The following is a 21,309-nucleotide window of genomic DNA, read 5'->3' as shown; positions in this document are numbered from 1 at the left end:
TGTAATAATTCTAGAAGAGACTAAGCTTTTTCTTATTTTAATCCTGTTCTGTTACTGCTTAAGTGGAATTTTCACTTTTTTTTTCTTGGAAGATGATGATTCAGTGACTAGTTTTCTGAGTGGGAAACTGTTCAAATATATATTTTTTAAAAAATCCAAACAACCCAAAAAGCAAAACACTCGTACACATTGAGAAGTATTTTTTTGTGTGTGTGTGGGTGCGCCAGGAAGAATAATTTGTCTTGAATGAGAATTATATGTGACAAGACTGTAGAAATTTTGTCTTATCTCTATTAAAGCTCAATCTGAACAAATGTACTTTGGCTAAATACAGGTTCAGAAAAGAAGCATGAGAAATTATCATCTTCCGTTCGTGCTGTCCGAAAAGGTATCATTTAAATTTGAAATCGTTTTCATTGCATGCTGCATAAAGTCATTATTTTGCCTAATTGGTTTTCCATTAATAGTTGGTTTTAATATAGTAATGTTCCGATATATTACATTAAGAAAAAAATGTATAGTATTACATAGAAAGCTTCATCTTCCATGTCTGCTTTTTATTGCATCTCTTAGTATAGTACCAAACATTTTAGGTTCTTTTAGTTCTAGCACACAATGGAATGATGTATGTGTGTTGCATAATTTACTGTTATCAACATGTAAATGAGATTGTTAAATTTCTTTCAAATTATAGGCACTTTTATAATTAAACATGGATCTGATATATCGGAACATCACTAGATTAGGTTTATTTTGTATAATGCTGATTGTCTTAGTTTTGCTTTATTACATGTCGTGGCTTAGCTTTCTAGGTTGAGTGGGTGAAAAAGTTTAGCTGGGTTCTGGAGGGCCAATTTCAGTTAGTACAGTTCACTCTTCCTTTGTGTAATAGTGGTTTGTGGTTAATCAATTTGGATTTCTTTTTTTCAGATCAAACCAGTAAACTCAAATATGTCCTTCAGGATGCAAGATTTTTCCTCATTAAGAGTAACAACCATGAGAATGTGTCTCTTGCCAAAGCTAAGGTATTAGCATCAGTTCTATTGAAACTAATCTTAAAATTTTTAAATGACAACATGGACCTGCATTAACTCAAGTAGCTGAGATACTGTGATTTTCATTCAAGCTTTAAAGATCCAGCCCAGCCTTCAAGGATCTGGTTTGTGGCTAGCTAGGCAACCTATTAATTAGTAATTTGAGTTCTCTAAAATATTTAAAGGATGATTTTAGTGTCAAAATATTCAGTATTAAAGCTATGTAGTTTAACTTTATAAGATCTTTTTCTGTTAATATTTGCTTTTATATTCAGTTGCTAATTTTACAAACACTTAAAATTTCTTTTGGTTAACCAATTTTTTTGTCAATGGTTGCTTTATATCCTTTGAGATTGTTTTGAAAAGAAACCATTTCTTGAGTTTCCTTTGTTTTTTAGAAGTAAGATCATTTGGGTTCAGAAGAAAAGCATGTATCCAGTTGCTGTAGATACAAGATCCTAATTTTATTTTAGTATTTTTGCTACAAAGTACATGACATGTTATGACAGCTGTTAGAATAGTTTGTTATTCTTGATTTAAATTGAGTAACTGTTTTCAGAAAGTTTTAAACATTTCTGATCCATAATTCCATCAATATTACTTAAAATAATCTATACTTCTACCTTTAGTCAGTGATTACCCATAAACGTTTATAAACAGAGGGAAGTAATACACCAAATAGCTTATCTAGCATTAGCTTATTTTCTTCTTTAGATAAGTGGGTTTAGAGTGGAATAATTAATCATTAGTGTGAATGAGAAAGTATAGTTTGTATGAGATTGGTGTGAGCTGAATTAGAGCTTCTTAGTTTTTTATTTCTGTTTTTCATGCATAAACAATTGGTTAAAATGTTTCAGAAATTAGTAAATACATATTCCAGATGTAGGTGGAAACACTAGCCTCTTCTGACTATTGATACGTAAACATTTGAACTTAAATAGAAAAATTTAGAAATGCTAGAATCTTCCCAGAATTTCATCATTTACAGATTTACTAATAAAATGACTTTTAATATTTGATTTGGCACAGATTTTCAGACACAGTTATGATCCACCTTCTAACAGCATGTATTTACCACTGTAAATGGTTATAATTTCAAAATAATTGTGAGTGATTAGTTTTACTGTATTGAATTCTATCCCTTAAGAATTGACTACTCCCTTGTGTTGTTTGCTAGTTGTTTTTTCCATATTTTTCCTGAGGTTTTTTAAGTCATTACTATATTATTTTGATGGCTGAGGAATAAGATATTTCCTCATTATAGTTTACTTGAATTAAAGCATACTGAAATCAGCTGTGCTGCTTTGCCACATGTGCAGGAAGTGTGAGATTTACAGTTAAGTGCAATTTGTGTTCTTTATGTTATTTGTATAGGGTGTATGGTCAACACTGCCTGTAAATGAGAAGAAATTAAATGCTGCATTCAGATCTGCAAGGAGTGTTATCTTAATATTTTCAGTCAGAGAGAGTGGAAAATTTCAAGGTAAGAAAAGAAAATAGTTTTGACATATAAAAGCATTAACTATATTAGCATCTTCATGGTTTTTGTGTTATGATTTCCTTAGGGTTTGCAAGACTTTCTTCAGAATCCCATCATGGAGGATCTCCTATACACTGGGTGCTTCCTGCAGGAATGAATGCTAAGATGCTGGGAGGTGTCTTTAAAATTGACTGGATTTGCAGGTATATTGTACAGTCTACCCTTGTTTTGAATGGGCAGCAGTTGGGAATAATGTAAAAACTCCATAGTAGTTTACTATTATACTTGTTTCCTTTTTTGGTTGTTTTGTTCCTGGACTGATTTGTATCCGTAACATTTAATAGTAAAAGCATTATATTCTGATATTACTTTGTTCAGTACCCTCTTAAATCTGTTGTAATATTTATGCTAAGGGCAGTAGTTTACTCTGTGAAGGGTTCATGTATTTCATTTGTTCTGTGTGTTAGCAGTATAGCGATAAAAATAATGGGACACTTGCAGAGAATATTGCTCAGTGTATGCTTGCACTGTAGTGATTCAGCATGTCATTTAGTTACTGTGGAGTGGGAAAATAATTAATCTTTGACTTGCTAACTGTTTAGGGGCTAACTGATTTGGTTGTGAGAAGTTAAGTTTTTTTTTTTTTTTTTTTAAGGAAACTAGTAAACATGTTTAGTTGGCATTTTGATCTTCTGAAACTAGATTGAGACTATATATAAGAAAAACAGAACATTGAGTTACTGTCCTAATTTTTGTTCCTTACTGAATCATTGTGTGTAACAGTGCTTGCTATTTAAGTGAACTTTTCATGGAATACGCAAATCTATTACCTATAAAATTAATTTTACTTAAAGTATGTCTGAAAGGGGACCATGTGGATTCTTTGTGAGTTATAAATTGGCTTAGGATATTGTGTTTTGTTGGGCATGAGGAAATTAGTTAAGAATAGATAAGAAAAATCTGCTAGTTGTATTCAGGAAAGCTGACTAGCACAGGGATAATGTGGGAACAGAAACCATTGGATTTGGAGAATGGGTCAACAGATATGATAGAATAATAGCCAGATTTTTTTTTTTTTTTTTTTGAAGCAAGATAGTAAAAGAAAAGGCAGGGATAAATTGTAATGCTAACTAGCATAAACTTTTTAGGGATAGTGAAGAACTATTAAGATATATTTATGGATCAATACAGAGTAGAAATACTATATGAAGTTGATTGTTAGTAGGGTGACAAAAAACAAATTTTTAAATTTATTTTTTAAGTAATACTAATTTCATAAATACAACTTTAGGAATATAGTTATTCTTCCTGCTATGCCCGCCTTCCCACCCACATTCCCTGACCTCCCCTTCCTTCCTCCACCTTGCCAGTCCCATTATCCATTAAGATTCATTTTCAGTTAACTTTGTGCATGGAAGATCAATGCTATACTAAGTAGACAAACTTGATACTAAGTAAAGATTTCAACAATTTGCACACACACACAACTGAGAACTAGTTTTACAGTTAACTCTCATAATACAGCTCATTGAGGACAGTGGTCCTGCATTGGGAGTTAGTGCTCAGTGACTCCTGTTGTTGATTTAACAATTAACACTATTTGGTATGACAACAGTTACCACCCAAGGCTCTTGACATGAGCAGCCTAGGCTATGGAAGCCTTTTGATTCCGCAGATTCCATCAATATTTGGAGAAGGCCATATGCAAAGTAGAAGTTCTCTCCTTCGTTTAGAGAAAAGTATATACTTTTATGGCTACTTTTTTTTTTTTTTTAAAGATATATTTATTTATTTGAAAGAGTTACACAGAGAAGGAGAGGCAGAGAGAGACAGACAGAGAGAGGTCTTCCATCTGCTGGTTCAGTTCCCAATTGGCTGCAGTGGCTGGAGTTGCACCAATCCAAAGCCAGGAGCTTCTTTTGGGTCTTGCATGTGAGTGCAGGGGCCCAGGGACTTGGGCCATCTTCTACTGCTTTCCCAGGTGATGGCCACTTCTTTCTGCTGGGGTCTTACTCACAGAGATCCTTCATGTAGAACATAGCAAAAACCATTTCTGAAAAGATATTTAGCCCATCGTTATTTTCTGCATGAAAACGTGGAAGCCATCTGAATTTTCCTAAGTAGAAAGTTACTTAAGTAAATTATGGGTTGTCACTTAAACATAATTATGCAAAAATAACTTTCCATGTAACAACATGAAAATAAATAACAAATGAAAAAATATGTACTCGTAATGTTGGAATGAGACTTTCACTGTTTCATCCCACCCTGCTGCTTCTAGTTTTCCAATAAAATTTATCGCTTATTAGAAATAAAACTATAGTCAAAGTATAATTAAAAGTTTAGAACCTACTGACAATTTATAATGAAAACAACATGGCAATTATTTTTAAATATATACTTTTTTTTTGACAGAGTGGATAGTGAGAGAGAGACAGAGAGAAAGGTCTTCCTTTTGCCATTGGTTCACCCTCCAATGGCCGCTGCGGCCGGCGCATCTCACTGATCCGAAGCCAGGAGCCAGGTGCTTCTCCTGGTCTCCCATGTGGGTGCAGGGCCCAAGCACTTGGTCCATCCTCCACTGCCTTCCTGGGCCATAGCAGAGAGCTGGCCTGGAAGAGGGGCGACCAGGATAGAATCCGCGCCCCAACCGGGGACTAGAACCTGGTGTGCCAGTGCCACAAGGCGGAGGATTAGCCTGTTAAGCCACGGCGCCAGCCTAAATATATACATTTTGTTATCATTGATTTTTACTTGTGTTTGTTTTTATTTGTGTATGTATGTAACTGACTATGAAGACCAAAGGAGACATTGGTATCATTGGAAAATATTTATGGATGATGCCTTTTTGAGAGCAAGGGAGAAAGTGCTATTTTTAGATAATGTTGCAAGAGATTTTATTTTGATGTAACTTACTCTATTAACCTTCATTTTCATACCATTGAGAAGAAAATTTGTTTCTTAATTTTATAATATTAGTTTATTCATTGATCATTTAATCTCCATATTATTCTTTACTGAATATTTTACTAACTTGTTTGAAATGTGTATAACAGAAGAGGTAAAGTTGTAACATTAGGTGTAAAATTTTGGGCAATAAAGTGCTTTAATTTTTAATTTTTAATTTTTTATTTTATTTATTTATTTATTTTTTATTTTTGATAGGCAGAGTGGACAGTGAGAGAGAGACAGAGAGAAAGGTCTTCCTTTTTGCTGTTGGTTCACCCTCCAATGGCCGCCGCGGTAGGCGCGCTGCGGCCGGTGCACCGCTCTGATCCAATGGCAGGAGCCAGGTGTTTATCCTGGTCTCCCATGGGGTGCAGGGCCCAAGCACCTGGGCCATCCTCCACTGCACTCCCTGGCCACAGCAGAGAGCTGGCCTGGAAGAGGGGCAACCGGGACAGGATCGGTGCCCCGACCGGGACTAGAACCCAGTGTGCCGACGCCGCAAAACGGAGGATTAGCCTAGTGAGCCGCGGCGCCGGCCCTAATTTTTATTTTTATTTTTTTTAAGATTTCTTTATTCACTAGAGAGGCAGTTACAGACAAAGATTGATGTTCCATTCCATCCACTGATTTGCTTCCCAAATGGCCACAAGATCTGGGCTGGGCCAAGCTGAAGTCAGGAGCCAGGAACTCTGTCTGGGTTTCCCACGTGAGTGGCAGGGCCCAAAGCACTTAGGCCATCTTCTGCTAATTTCTAGGTGCATTTGCAGTGAATTGGATCAGAAGTGGAGTAGTCAGACCTTCAAATGGAACTCTATGGGGTGCTGGCTTTATAGGTTGTGGCTTAACCCACTGTACCTCAGCGCTGACCCTAAGTGCTTTTATTGTTTTAAAGTAAGTTTTAACGTTTCTTAGAAATAATATTTTTAAATTTTAAAAAAGAACCAACTGAACATTTTTAAAATACTTGGAAATACTATTCGTAATTTTACACTACTTGATAGTTCTGTAAGCCTTGTGATATTTATTAAACTATTATTATCTTTGATAAATCACTTGCACTCCCTGAGTTTGTTCCAAGTTTTTATTTATGTCATTTATTTGAAAGGCAGACAGAGATAGAGATCTTCCATCTTCTGGTTCACTCTCCAAATGGCTTGTAATAGCTGGAGCTGGGCCTGCAACCCAGGATCCTAGACTCAGTCTCCAGTTGTTCCATGTATGTAGCTAGGGTCCCAAGTGTGGAGCCTGTACTTGTTGCCTCCTATGGTCTGCATTAGCAGGAAACCTGAATCCTAAGTGGAACTAGGACATGAATTCAGTGTGTTCCAATTAAGTACTATTAATATTTTTCACATTTGATAGTTACTAGACTGATTTACTCATCCTTTGTATTTAATAACTAGACATAGTTTCTTTCAGTGTGGTCACTGGATCACTTGCATCAGTGACATCTGATTAAGTGCAGAGTGCGAAGACCCACCCCAAACTTGGTGAATCTTTGATGGGTCAGGTACTTTGTTGGCACCTGATGTTATGTTCTTTTGTTCAGTTTGTCCCCCTTGCAGAGCAGCTTTAGTTCAGTGTCCCTCCAACATTCCCCAGAGCATTCACATAAAAGCTAATTCTATTTGTAGGTTTATTCATAATCCATTTGCTCAAAAGGTGACAGGATACTTGTTCTGTATTTGTGGTCCTGAGAAGAAAGGATAAAGTAAGAATGATGCGTGGACCTTGTACCCTGCAGTGCTGAGCATTGTTTTGCCTATGGTTTCACAGCTCTCTCTGATGTGTCCTGGCTGAGACTGTTTTCACAGAGCAGATGTCTCTTGAATCTGGTTAGAGCAAATGCTAACAAAGAATCTCAGCCCAAAATGATGTATTTCAGTTGGCACATATACCTTTAGTTTGGATCTTAGGCATTGTGTTGCTAATATTTAAATTAGTGTTTACTCCATTCAGTAATAATCTGTAACCCTCTTGAATTTTTGGTGGCTGAAGAAAGCTTTTATTTATTCCTTTCTTGTTAAACTGGCAGTTTAGAAGGAAAAATCTTAAAAATACTGGACAAAGTGTAAGGAAATAACTAGAGCACTGCATATTCTAAGCTTTTGATAGTCTCTACCTCTGACAGAATGAAAGGGGGGAAAATTGGTTTTGTATTACTCTTGATGTATGAAGTGAGATGTATATTAGACTGAGAAACCAAGCTTTTTACCATATCTAGAGGGGATTTACATTCCATTACTCACTATCTGATCTTGCATCTGGCATGCATAGGTATCCCCAGCATGGATGCCAGAGTTTGCCACCTTGTCAGTGTAACTCTACTGTACTTCTGTAGATATCAGAAGTTGTCTGAAGTTAATAAAAAGTTATATAAAATTTGAACTCAGAATTCATTTGTAAGGAACTTCATGTAAGGTTATTTAACTTGCTATAAAACCTAATTATATTTTTCCTTCATTATGCCTTTGCACACTCCCTTCTCTTGCTATCATGCTTTGCCTCTCTACATAAAATTTTACTCATCATTTTTTCAGGCTTAACTCATTTGGCATTTCTTTCCTGAAACATATTTTGACAAATTTTTTTTTCCTCAAAATATATGTGACCACCCTTATTAAAAATAAAACAAAATTTCTATATTCTGCACATAGTACCCATTGTCTTACTAAGTAATTATATGTGTGCTTTATTCACTTTAGACTAAAAGCTATAAAAGAAAAAGTGGGAATACAAGCTGTATGCCTCTCATTTTTGTGTATCCTTTAGCTGAACAGTTGAGTTGTAGGTACAGTGAAAAGTTCTTTAAAGCATTTCTTTAATTTGTCATTATTTGCTCTGCATAAAGATAAAATCTTACCCAATGCTGTTAATTTTTTAGTATTCCTTCCTACCTAAGAGCTGTTTATTACTTGCTATCTTTGTGTTTCAGTATTGTGTTAGGTTGATAAAGAACTTTTAAAATACAGAATATCTTTTTTAAGCTTGGTAAGACTGTTTTGCCCTATAGCTCAAGAGTTCCTAGAGCCAGGTTTTTAGTGCCTTATTGTTTAATTTTAGTAGCGGACATAATTTATATTTATGAGTCTTTGTACACAAGCAATTTATTGTACAACTTGGAGCCATTTCATGAGTGGTAGAGAATGTGCCTCACTGAGTAGGGGAGAAGATATGAATCTAGGAAAGCAGCCTTGAACTAGGGATGGGGAACTCTTCTATTTTCATTTCGTGTTAATAGTCTGATTGGGGTTGAGCTTCTTGGTGGTCAGTTAATAAGTACATTATTTTGAGTACACAGAAGCAGAACCAAGTACATTATTTCACTTGTGAAGTACTGTTGTAAAGTAACTGAAATGTAGACAGTAATAACCTTGTTTGTAATCAGGTTCAGAGAAGTTGCTAGAGAGAACTGAAATACAAACTCCAGATTGTCTTGTTTCTCTAGCCCATGCTCTTAAATGCTGTCCAGATAGGTGGTCCCTGGCTTGACTTGAAGAATGTGAAAGTGATTCACATTCAATAGAAACCATAAACTGAGTTTTGATCTTTTCCTGAGCTAATGATATGCAGAAAAGTGCCCTGTCTCTTAGTAGTGGCAGCTTCAGTGAGCCATGTGCTTACCAGGGTAAATAAGGAAGACTTCATACTGTGTTGCTCTGTCCTGGTTAGATAATATTAAATGCATTTCAGCCTAAGATAGTTTTAGGAGTTTATTGGGATGTAACCCTGTAGTAAGTTGAAGAAAACCAGTGTTAGCTTTTGTTGAGAGTTTTGGAGAAAGCAGAAAGAGCTAGTCCCTGAAAGATCTCTCTCTGTAGGGACTGTGCTCTACCTGTGGTAAGGGAGTGTTTAAATGTTAGTCACATTTAAATGACAGTTTAGGAATTTGCTATCTTTTAGAAAGGTTTTTGCAAAAGAATGTAATCTATGTTACTTTCTTTTAGACGTGAATTACCTTTCACTAAGTCGGCTCATCTCACCAATCCTTGGAATGAACATAAGCCAGTAAAAATTGGACGTGATGGACAGGTTTGTTTTTATTGATTCTTTAAAAAAATACATTATTTCACCAGCCCTTTTTGAGATCTTTATTAAGGACATTTTATAATAATTTTTGATAGAATTTATAGGAAAGATTGAGGGGAAAATTCTTATTTAGTGTTCATGATTACTGTGAGTTTTGACTGACAAGACTTTGATTAATGTTGAAATATAAGTAGACTATATATTCCTTTCGTTAATGCAATTGAAGGAGAAAAAGAGATGACATGATTTTAAATGGTTTTTCATTATGGTGTCGCTAACAAATTTTGCGCTTTGTATAATACATTTTAGAATTGCCATTTAAACTTTTTGCTGAACTTATCAGAATGGAAAGAAACCTGACATCAAATCTGCAAATGAAGTTGAAATTGTGTAGTGTGGTTTAAAATGACCCCCAACTGGTAACCCTCATAATTCCTACTTGTAGTTTGGAACCAGAAGTTATGGTATGGTGTTTTCATTGCTCATAAGTGAAAATACTGGGGATTGAGAATAAGATTTAATTTTGCAAAGCCCATAGGTTAGTGAGCCTTTATAATTACTCTAATATATTTCATTGCATTTAGGAATTCTTATTATCAAAGTTGTTGATACACATGTTAACACGTATTTTTTCTACATTGTTTTAGGATGGATGACTTTGTCCTGGTTATTTTTGTACTTTGTACAAAGAAATATTCACTTGTTTTCAGAGACTTATTGTCTTATTTAACTTTGGAGATTTTATGCTTTTGGTTTTTGCCTGTTATACAAATACACAAAGCACTTTTGTTTATGTGAAAGGAAGTTTATTGGAATCCCATGTGATCAGCTATGGGAAGGAAGCCTCCGAGTCAGTTTTTGTTCCATACATCAGGAAAATACAAATCTATTAAAAGGTTCTCCTGGTTTTGTCTTGTAAACTGCTGCTTTCCTATTCTAGGAAATTGAACTTGAATGTGGAACCCAGCTTTGTCTTCTATTTCCCCCTGATGAAAGTATTGACTTGTATCAGGTCATTCATAAAATGCGTCACAAGAGAAGAATGCATTCTCAGCCCAGATCAAGAGGACGTCCATCCCGTCGAGAACCAGTCCGGGATGTGGGAAGGTTAGAAACGTTCTTTGGACTGATAATAGGCACATGTATCAGAATAACATGATGGAGGAATGTGATTCGTCAAAAGTTTGTTCTGCGGTAAAGAAGAAAGAGAAAATCCTCAAATCAAGCTGCATGGACTAGTTTGTGGCTTCATTGAGGATTTCACATGGTCACCTTGGTCTCAGTCATTTTTCAAGATGAAAATGGGGATCTTTCCTTATGCAGAAAAATTATTTGCCAAAGAATGATAGCCAGTTTAGATTAGATAATACTCTGATAATTACAGTATGCTATTGAAATGAGGTAGGCATTTGTTCCTAAGAACAGGATAGAAAGAAGGAAAAGAAGGTCAAGTCTTTATTTGCAAAAATCGTTAATATTTTGTAAAAAGCCTTTTCTTTCAGGTGTGTCTCTGGATAAGCCTTATCAGATATGGGACTTATATAAAGGATCACTAATATTTTTTCGGAAGATGACGCCTCATTTAGAGGATAAATGTTTTTAAGTTATTTTGATACTCAAGAGGAGCATTATTGGGACTGTTTGAAATTTTATCACCGTGATGTGTTAACCCCATTGCCAGATATGCTCTAACATGTACCCAGTGAATTCATACATCTTCCTGAGCTTCTGAAAACAATAGGTTCTTTCCAGAGGGGATCAAGTGGCCCTGGGAGACCCGGCAACAAACCGAAAAGAAGGGCTGTTGCTGTGTCTGTTTACAACTTTTCCAGATGCTGGCAGTACCTGTGGACTTAAAAGTGTTTTTTAGAGGATCGCCATGGTTATTGATCACTACTTTATGAACTAAACAGCATTTTCCAGGAAAAGGGGGTTTAACTTGTTGCAGAATTGGAGAAGTCTTTGCAAAGGACTGATAAAAGCCCTTCTACCCAACACCTTCCCCTGTGTAGATTTGCGTACAGCTATATCTAAAATATTCTGCTAAAGACTATTGGATATGTGGTTGATGGGATGAAACCTTTGGTTAAGTTTCCTTTTGGTGGAAACATCCTGTGGTAGGTACAGATATTCCAACAAGAGTCCCCATTTCTTTGAGCTTAAAAAAGGACACTATCGAGTAGGTAGGAGGAAACCTGGCAGAGCCCCCTTATTTCTGGCCTAAAAGGACTGAGCACCAAGATGTCTTTTGAAGTTTTAAGCTAAGAGGTTTCCAGTGCAAAATACAGTATATGCAAGTGAAGTTTTTACCTCAGTTTTGCAATGGACTGCAAACTATACTTAAAACACCACTACACCTTCTCTCAAGCCTGCCAGGGCCTCCATTTATGTATGTGGCTTACAGCTTAAAGTCAGTAGTTGGACTACTATATGAACTGTTACTATCATGTTTTATACCGGTCGTAAATGCACTCCCCAAACTACAGGAAAGCGGTATGTTTTATTTTTTAAACCAGCTTTTAATTTTCTTAGTATTATTTATTGTAGATGCAATTGTTTTTAATTCTGTTGGGGGGGTTGGGTTTATTGCACCTAACTTTGCAGATTAAGTGAATTTGTGTTGGAAAAGTTAATGAAAACAGTATTCAGAAAAATACCTAGAAAGTTAGTGATGCTAGGGTATAACAGTTATTTGACTTCAAGGATAAAAATATACTTTTTTTTTTATTTTGTTCAACTCTTTATTAAATGCTAAGCAATTGAAGTGTATTTATGATGTGTTACAAAACCATCAATATTTATGGAAGGTAGTAAAAAGCAGCCTGCTGTACATAGTAAAATTTCACCTTATAAAGAGTGCACTTGAAATTAGTTTTATGAACTTTGTTAGAACTCTGACCCATTACTTGCCAGTTTATAAAAGCCAAATTTATTATAAGACATTGTCTCTGGAAAAAAAATTTCCTCACTTTCTACATGTTATTTAATATAGAAAGAATAAGTGTAATTAAGAGATTAAAAAATTAGTTTTTCAAAGTTAAGGTTTTAAAAGTTTGCCTGTAAAGTCACTTTTAATAAGTGTTAAATTTTCTGTATGATTTTATAAAAAGTAAAAATTTTGTGCAGAGAATAATATTTTTAAGAAATTTTGTTCAGACTTAAGATGACATTAATAATAAGTTTAAACATATAGATTTTAGCTACTTTTTGTATAATGATGGTAGGACTCCCTTCCTTCCCATTTTCACCTGAATGGAGACTTTGTTTGGGAAAATGTTTCAATTGTTATACTGAACATTTATTTACATTAGCGTTTTGGTCACTTAATTACTTTTGTTCAGACCACTAAAGTGTTTATTTACATGTTTTGATCAGATTACTCTTTACAGTTGTCTTATCATAGCATGAGATTACAGAGAGTATCTACTTGTTGTGATACTTTTAAGGTTTGGCTTATAGGAATTAAATTGAGGAATCAATTTAGGAATGTTGAGATAATTTCTCAAGAACTGAGATGTTAATGTAAAGGAAATAATGGTTTATTCTTTGTTCTTACTTCTGTCAAAAACTCTTGTTTACTGTTTGTTCTCCTAGCAGTTTTTGGTTTAATTTTTAATGTGTCTAATTTGTGTAGGCGTCGACCAGAAGATTATGATATTCATAACAGCAGAAAGAAACCAAGGATTGACTATCCCCCTGAGTTTCACCAGAGACCAGGTTAATATTTTATCATCCTGCAGATATTTGACTTAAACTTGTTAAAAAAAAAAATCAAAAAGCAAAAAACAAAACAAAACAAAAAACCCTTCTGTTTTAAAAGAGAAAAGTTTAGGACAGGATTACTTAAACCTTAGAAAATAATTAATAGTTCTCCTTAGAAATTCTTCATCTAACACGTTAAGGTTCAGTGTGTTTCAATGTGATTCATCATAACCTTTTAATTACCTGAAATTGCTAATTTTGCAAAAATGGAAACTTGCACATGTATTAAAATTAGTTAGGGAAAGTGAAGATCTTTTACGTTATTATGTTTGTGATATTGTTTTCTGTGGTAAAAATTTAACCTTAATTAGAAATGAAATTATTATTTTTTTTAATAAAAAGCTTTGATTTCTTGTTTTTGGAGAGGAATGGGAGGTACTTGGTTTGTAATCTAAATGTACTTTTTAAATTGTGGAACTTAAAAGGTAAACCATATTTGAGAAATAATACCATATTTAGAACACAGGGGTACATTTATGAAACAACAGAATTTATAATTGGTGTTACTGAGCGTCCTAAAACTGTTGTATAATAAGTGACTAAGAATTCTCATTCTTTTCCAAAATGGAAGATTTTCTTGCAGATGATGGAAATCATTTCTCCTCAGTAACATGACCACGCAGATGTTTTTGCATTTTGATTTGTTGGGTGCTTCTAATAGAAGCAGGGGGAAGAATATTTCTCTTAATGCCAACGTTCTTTGATACTCAATGTATTTGTCTTCATTTTTGCAACTTTTGCAATTTTTTTTTTCCCTGCTTATTTATGGCTTACTTAGCAAGGCCTTCTATATACCATAGGTTGAAAGCAAACATTTGTTTTAAGGAAGTTCTGTTACAGTGTCTTCAAAATAGTACTTCTGCCCTTACCTTCCCCATCATGCTGAATGAAGAAATTTTCTAGATTTGGGCCATGAACTTAGAAGATACATAAGAAAGCTTCCTTAGAAGTAATATCATTAAGTTATTTAGTTACTTCTAGATTATCATGTAATCTGAGAAGAACATTTGAAAATGGAATAATAACATCACTTAGAGTCATATTTCATGGAAAGAATTGAAATGTGTGGTAAGGAAGGTTTAATTGTAATGCCGTAATAAAGAAACATAAATTTGATTTACTAAAATGCTTGATGTTTGAACAGGGTATTTAAAGGATCCACGATACCAGGAAGTAGACAGGTAAGTTGGGTTCACTCTTGCTTAGCTTTGAATTACATTCTTGGAACTAGTATATGAATTACCTGAATTTAGTTTCACAAATCTTATTCCCAACAGACGATTTTCAGGAGTTCGTCGAGATGTGTTTTTAAATGGGGTAAGCATTCCATTTTACATATTTCGTACAGATTAAATTAAATCAGGGTCTGCTTTGCTTTTATTTCTGGGATGATTTTTATTTGTTATTGACATTATCATCTTTCATTTTAGTCCTACAATGATTATGTGAGAGAATTTCATAACATGGGACCACCACCACCTTGGCAAGGAATGGTTTGTATTCTACTTTTTTCACAAGTTATTAACTTCATATGCAGTTCCTAATAATTTCAGTGCTCACTTAGAATATTGTGGCAGTCAGTCATTAGACTGAAAATACAAATTTTGGATGATAAGTGATTACATACTGTTTTGAAATCCAAAGACTAATGAGTAAGTTGATTTATGTTAATAGTATGTGCTGCCTGATGGGGAAATACAGTGGTGTATTATGGTAATAGTTGGTACAAGCTCTGCCTTGGGGCTTAAAAGCATTCCCTTCTCTTTCCCCAACTCTCTGACCTTGGACAAGTGATTTTATAATGCATCTCTTTAGTTTTTTTCATCTGTAAAATTCAGTAAGTCTTTATTCATGGTTTGGCATATCAAACATATTGAACTTAACTGTGTGCAAGGCACTGTGCTTGTTCTGTATATTATAAGTGGTTAATGAAGTGGATATTACACCTGTCCTCAAGTAGCTTAAAATTTAATGGAGTCTGTCAGTCTCACAAGGTTGTTAAGATAAATCCACAGGCCGGCGCCTAGGCTTAATAGGCTAATCCTCCGCCTGTGGCGCCAGCACACCGGGTTCTAGTCCCGGTTGGGGCGCCGGATTCTTTCTCGATTGCCCCTCTTCCAGGCCAGCTCTCTGCTATGGCCCGGGAGTGCAGTGGAGGATGGCCCAAGTCCTTGGACCCTGCACCCGCATGGGAGACCAGGAGAAGCACCTGGCTCCTGCCTTCAGATCAGTGCGGTGCGTCGGCCGCAGTGGCCATTGGGTGGTGAACCAATGGAAAAGGAAGACCTTTCTCTCTCTTTCTCTCACTGTCCACTCTGCCTGTCAAAAAAAAAAAAAAAAAAAAAAAAAAAGATAAATCCACAGACTAGTGGCAGTTATAGCATAGGGCTTGTTAACAATAGTAAATTTTGTTAATCTATATAAAATAAAATTAAATAAGCCCCAATATGAGTAAGCATTGTGGCACAGGACACCTGCATCTCTTGTTGGGGTTGCTGGTTCAAGTCCTTGTTATTCCATGCTTCTCATCCTGCTTCTTGCTAATGTGCCTGAGAGGCAATGGATGATTGACCAAGTACTTGGGTACCTATCCAACCTACATGGGAGACCCAAGTACTTCGGCTCTACCACCTACATTCCTGATTTTGGCCTGGCCTGTTCTATCTCTGGCTATTGTAAGAAATTGGGAATTGAACCAGGGGATAGATGATTGATCAATCAATCTGTCTCTCGCTGTCCCTGTCCCCTACCCCCAGCCTCCCTCCTTCTCCTTTTGCTTTTTCAAATAAATCTTTCCAAAAGAAAGTCCCAGTTCCTGATTTTTAATTAGTTCCCTTAAGAAAATTGGATATTCTTAGAATATATTAAGATATTTAGAGTAGTTAAAATATTAATTGACAATAAATAAGAATTTAGTAACTTAAGTAGCTCTTACTGTTTCTTACCTTATTATCTTTTTATTTTAAATGCTATCCATTGTGGCTGGTGTTGTGGCACAGTGGGCTACACTGAGTTTGTAATGCCGGCATCCCATATTGGAGTGCTTGTTTGCATCCTTGTGTCTGCTTCCAGTCCAACTCTCTGCTAATGCACCTGGGAAAGCAGTAGAGGATGCCTTAAGTACTTGGGCCTCTACCACCCACATGGGAGACGCAGTGAATTTTGGGCTCTGCCCCTGATGTGTGTGTTGGCCACCTGGGGATTAAACTAGTGGGTGGAAGATCTTCTTTCCCTGTTTCCCTGTCTTTCCCACTTTCTGTGTCACTCTGCCTTTCAAATAAATAGAAGAAAGCTTTGAAAACAGTGCTCATATCTGACCTCTTCATCTGACATTTGTTTCATTTACCATGTATATGGTCTGATAGCACTCTACACAGGCAGTTGAATTATGAGATTTCTTTCCTTTAGATTCTTTGCAAGTTTTTACAAATTGAAATATTTAGTGTATGATCATAATAGTGTGAAAGTAACCTTAATTTGCCCTTAAATTGGCATTGAAAAAGTCATTTAGCTCCTGGACTTTTGGGTAGATTTTGACATAGTTGGTTAAGCACATCCCTAATTTTAGAACCAAATGACCAATATTATATCCCCTTTGCTAGCATTGTGACTGTTAACAGGTTACTTTTTTTTTTTTTTTTTTTAAGATTTATTTATTTATTTGAAAGGCAGAGTTACACAGAGAGAAGGAGAGCCAGAGAGGCAGAGAGAGAGGTCTTCCATCTGCTGGTTCACTCCCCATTTGGCCACAACAGCTGGAGTCAGGAGCTAGGAGCTTCTTCAGGTCTCCCACATGGGTGCAGGGGCCCAAGGACTTGGGCCATCTTCTACTGCTTTCCCAGGCCATAGCAGAGAGCTGGATAGGAAGTGGAGCAGCTGGGACTCGAACCGGCGCCCATATGGGATGCTGGCACTGCAGGTGACGGCCTTTACCCGCTACGCCACAGCGCTGGCCCCAGGTTACCTGCTTGATGTCTTAGTTTTCCTTTTGTAAACTAGAAATGCTATTTAACTCATGGGGTTCCTCTGAGAATTTTATAAGATATTGAGTATAATTAGGTCAGTGCCTGACTCATAGTAAGTACTATTTGTTTGCCATTTCTGTTAATTAAATGGTAGGAGAAGAAAAGTAAAAGTATTTAGAATGTATGTAGTTTATTACATGCATTCCGTTTTCAACAAATATGGATATGTTTTTGAAAAACCTTACTGGCATCAAAATAAATAGCTAGTATATATTACATTATTTGGGGCTGGTGGTTTTGATGGGAGAGATTTTAAGAATAGCTTTTTTTTTTTTTTTTTTTTTTTTAATAGCCCCCTTATCCAGGAATGGAACAACCTCCACATCATCCTTACTATCAACACCATGCTCCACCTCCTCAAGCTCATCCACCTTATTCAGGACATCATCCAGTACCACATGAAGCAAGATACAGAGATAAACGAGTAGTAAGTGCACATGAAGGCAAAGGTGTGAGGGAACCACTTAGAATTCTTGTAGGTAATTTAAATATGGGGATACCGGATTATGTTGAATGATGGACCATTTTGTATTCTTACTGAAGTCTTTTGGAGTATTTCAAAACTTGTTTTTATTAAAAATCTTGGTCCTACATGTTTGGATTATTTAGACAGACTATGATCCTTCTACCACTCAAGTCACAAATTATTTAAGTTCAGGCAACTCCTACACAGACAAGTATAACTGTCATGTCCTAGGTAGGTTATACCTAAGGTACTTTTCTTTCTGTACTAGGATCTAAATGATACTTACATAATTAGTATTGCAATAGGTGTTGTTAAGCTTTTTGTATATTTTAACTGCCTCAAATTTTCTAGGATAGGTGTTATATATTGTTAGTTATTAAGTCCTATTAATAGAGGAAAGAGTATATTAACAGATTTTTCTAAACTCATTTTGTAATAGATTTCTACCAAATTTTATTGAAACTAGGAACTAAAAAAATTATCACTTGTCTCTTAGCTCTTTTAGCTATGATAATGCTAGTAAGCAACAAGCAGATGTTAGGAAATGGAAAAGAAAAACTATCTTAGTAATTGGTTCACACAAATTACTTTATTGATCTGAAAGTCTTTTTTGGGTCACTTCAAAATGGGATGTGTGAAAGATAATATAGTTAGTCTGAGATATTTGATTTTTTGTTCATTAAAAAGTGTCCAGTTTTTTCTGAGAGTATTTCTGATTTTAGAAAAAGGAATTATGACTAATTAATAGATTTTAGTGCTTTTTTCCCCAAGTTAGTCACACAAGAAATACACAGCCTGTATATGATGAAATCTTGACTGACTAGTTGAGTTGGGTTGTCTTAAAGCATGCTTAAAATAAATGATCATGATTTTTAAAATAGGAAGTCTTTCTAAGATTCCTTTATTGAAGTATATATTTGTACTTTCAACAAGTTCTATTTCATGGACTTGTACATGACAATGTTTTGTGTGGTTTGTATCTTTCACTTATTCATTATCATGAAAGATAGTGTAGAATGGTGTTTTTGAACTGTGTGTTCACTACATTTAAGCTGACTTTTGAAAGGGGACCAAAATCAGTAAGTAAAAGTAAGCTGAGAGAGATGATAGAATCCTTAAACTGGAATGGAGCCAAGCTTACACGTAGCCACAGTTTGCCCTTGTGCCTCATTTTGATACTCATCTTGCCCTTCATTTTTCTCCCTTATGTGTGGTGTTAGCTCTGTGTGAAACAGTACATATTTTCTTAGAATTCCCTAAATTTTTAGTAACAGCTATTCAGTTTGAAAGATAATTTAGAGTATAAGACTTACCAATTTCACCTTAAGAGGGCAGAATTTGTTTTGATGAGTTTGTAGGATTCAAGAGGGAAAACTTAGGCAGCATGTAAACATAACTCTTGATGCTTACGACTAGGTGACTGCATTAGCCAAAGTCTTACTAAAGCAGATACATAAAGTCATTAAAGTGGAATAGATTTGGGTGACTTGCTGGAGATGTCTGTTATCCTCTTTCTGTCAAAATGACATTGTGTGAATTAGTTCATTATTGCATTTCTCTAAATTCTTTCTCTATACCAGTCATAATATAGGAACTCATAAATTCCATTTGGATTTCTGATATGCCTAACCTGTTTCTTCCCTTTCCTAGCATGATTATGACATGAGGGTGGATGATTTCCTGCGTCGCACACAAGCTGTTGTCAGTGGCCGGAGAAGTAGACCCCACGAAAGAGATCGGGAGCGAGAGCGAGATCGCCCTAGAGATAACAGAAGAGACAGAGAGAGAGATAGAGGCCGTGATAGAGAAAGAGAAAGAGAGCGATTGTGTGATCGGGACAGAGACCGTGGGGAGAGAGGTCGATATCGAAGATAATGTGCTTTTGAAAGCACTGATTGTTTGAAGATAAAAAAAACTTGTATTTTTTTTGTGTGTGTTTACAAGTAGTAAATTTTATTTTCAGCTGTCTACTTAAAAGTTCATTGTGTAGAAGGATTTATTATGACCCCTTTGTTCCAAGCATGCAGTATAATAAGAACTGGAAACTCTCAACAATCGCCAAAAATGCACAGTTGACAGTTGAATTGACACTTTTATTGGGGCAGAAGAACAGTCCAAGGATGTAGATATTGATTCATTCTCCATAAATGTTCATCTTACGGTGTGTTCATCCTAGAGTTACTATTTTTGTTTTCTTTCTTTTGGATCTTGATTCATAACTGCCATGATATTTTGCTTTGATCTGTTTCTACATGTAGTTGCACATGGTTCAGAAAAAATAATGCTGCTATCAAGTATGCAAATATAGAAGTATGATGGTTTGACTGTATGGCAGTGTTGTAGCAGCCTCTTGGTTTCTCCCTTTCCCTCCTTTTTTTTTAAACTTATAAAGTCACTTTTTATTTTTTTTTTCAGTCTTCAATGATGAGAGCAATATTAAGAAGACATTGCTATCTAATTTTTAATCTTTTTAAATAAAAAAAAAAATCCTATGTTCAGTAGCATGGTTGATGCCATTATAGCCTTCCCCTCTAAACTGTATACATTGGCTTGGAATGTTCACAACCTGCGTGTGTGGCAGCGGAAGATAATTCCCATATTCTACATTGCTACTGTTTTGTATAAAATAAATTGGTAAAGATTGACACCTATCTGTTGTATTTCTTGTCTGATTGCAAAATTTCTTAAAGATTCTCTTATGGATTAGTGAATATAAAAGGTTGCTTTTTAATATAAGAATTTTAGAAACTCAACAGAACTGAGTAGTCTAAGCCAATTATATATGAAAACATTATTTCTATGTTTTTACAAAATTTTTAAATGTTTTTAATTTAAAAGTAGAGCAAAAGAGCAACAGACATAGGTCATCTATCCTCTGGTTTATTCCCCAGATGCCTGCATTTTAAGTTTTCATCCATTGTCTTCTGTGAAGTACTCTGTAGATGTTTTCTATTTTAATTCTTAAATGGGATTTCTGCAATCTAAACCTTTTATACTTCCACATATTTTTAAAAAGATTTAGTTCTTTATTTCAAAGAGTTATAGAGAGAGCGAGCTCTCGCATACTCTGGTTCGTTAGCTAGATGGCTACAATGGCAAGGGCTGCTTTCTCGTGTATGGCGGGGGCCAGAGCACTTGGGCCGTACTTGGCTGCTTTTCCCAGGCCATCAGCAGGGAGCTAGGTCAGAAGTGGAGCAGCTGGGACACAATCTGGTGTCCATATGGGATGCCAGCATTGCTGGCAATGGCTTTACCTGCTATGCCATGACACTAGCCCCTATGGTTCCATATTTTAAGTTAATTCAGTCCCTCCTAATAGTAACAAAGTTGTAACAAATACAGCAACACAAGAAAAGTTCATCAGAATTTTTGTGTGTTTCACTTTTGTTGAATTATAACTTGAATTTTAGCCTTCATGAAGTTGAATAAACATTAAAAGACATTTGCTTTTTTGGCTGCTGTTTATTGTTTTTCATACAGTGTCGTATTTAAGACACTTACATATTTGTCAAATCTCAGGGAACAGGCTTACATTTGACCTTTACCACAGGAGGTTCACTCTTA

General features: G+C 35.5%; 1 protein-coding gene across 2 annotated transcripts in view; it reads left to right on the top strand.

Moving 5' to 3' along the window:
- The window catches only part of YTHDC1 (YTH N6-methyladenosine RNA binding protein C1), a 35,382-nt gene extending 14,992 nt beyond the window's left edge, over window positions 1–20,390 (top strand). The window contains exons 6-17 of one of the 2 annotated variants that reach the window (XM_062198778.1): window positions 335–388; window positions 931–1,025; window positions 2,409–2,517; window positions 2,600–2,717; window positions 9,411–9,495; window positions 10,433–10,599; window positions 13,127–13,209; window positions 14,399–14,435; window positions 14,532–14,571; window positions 14,685–14,747; window positions 17,572–17,706; window positions 19,396–20,390. In XM_062198778.1, the coding sequence (XP_062054762.1) occupies window positions 335–388; window positions 931–1,025; window positions 2,409–2,517; window positions 2,600–2,717; window positions 9,411–9,495; window positions 10,433–10,599; window positions 13,127–13,209; window positions 14,399–14,435; window positions 14,532–14,571; window positions 14,685–14,747; window positions 17,572–17,706; window positions 19,396–19,620 (1,211 nt within the window). In that variant the 3' untranslated portion in view covers window positions 19,621–20,390. Of the gene's footprint in view, window positions 1–334; window positions 389–930; window positions 1,026–2,408; window positions 2,518–2,599; window positions 2,718–9,410; window positions 9,496–10,432; window positions 10,600–13,126; window positions 13,210–14,398; window positions 14,436–14,507; window positions 14,572–14,684; window positions 14,748–17,571; window positions 17,707–19,395 lie in introns of both variants that reach the window. The other variant, XM_062198777.1, reaches the window with a different exon arrangement.
- The last annotated feature ends 919 nt before the right edge of the window (window positions 20,391–21,309 follow it).

Source organism: Lepus europaeus, chromosome 8 (assembly GCF_033115175.1).
Source record: "Lepus europaeus isolate LE1 chromosome 8, mLepTim1.pri, whole genome shotgun sequence".
Classification (NCBI taxonomy): Eukaryota; Metazoa; Chordata; class Mammalia; order Lagomorpha; family Leporidae; genus Lepus; species Lepus europaeus.
Note: the sequence above shows the minus strand (reverse complement) of the source record. Positions and strands in the feature narration are given on the sequence as shown.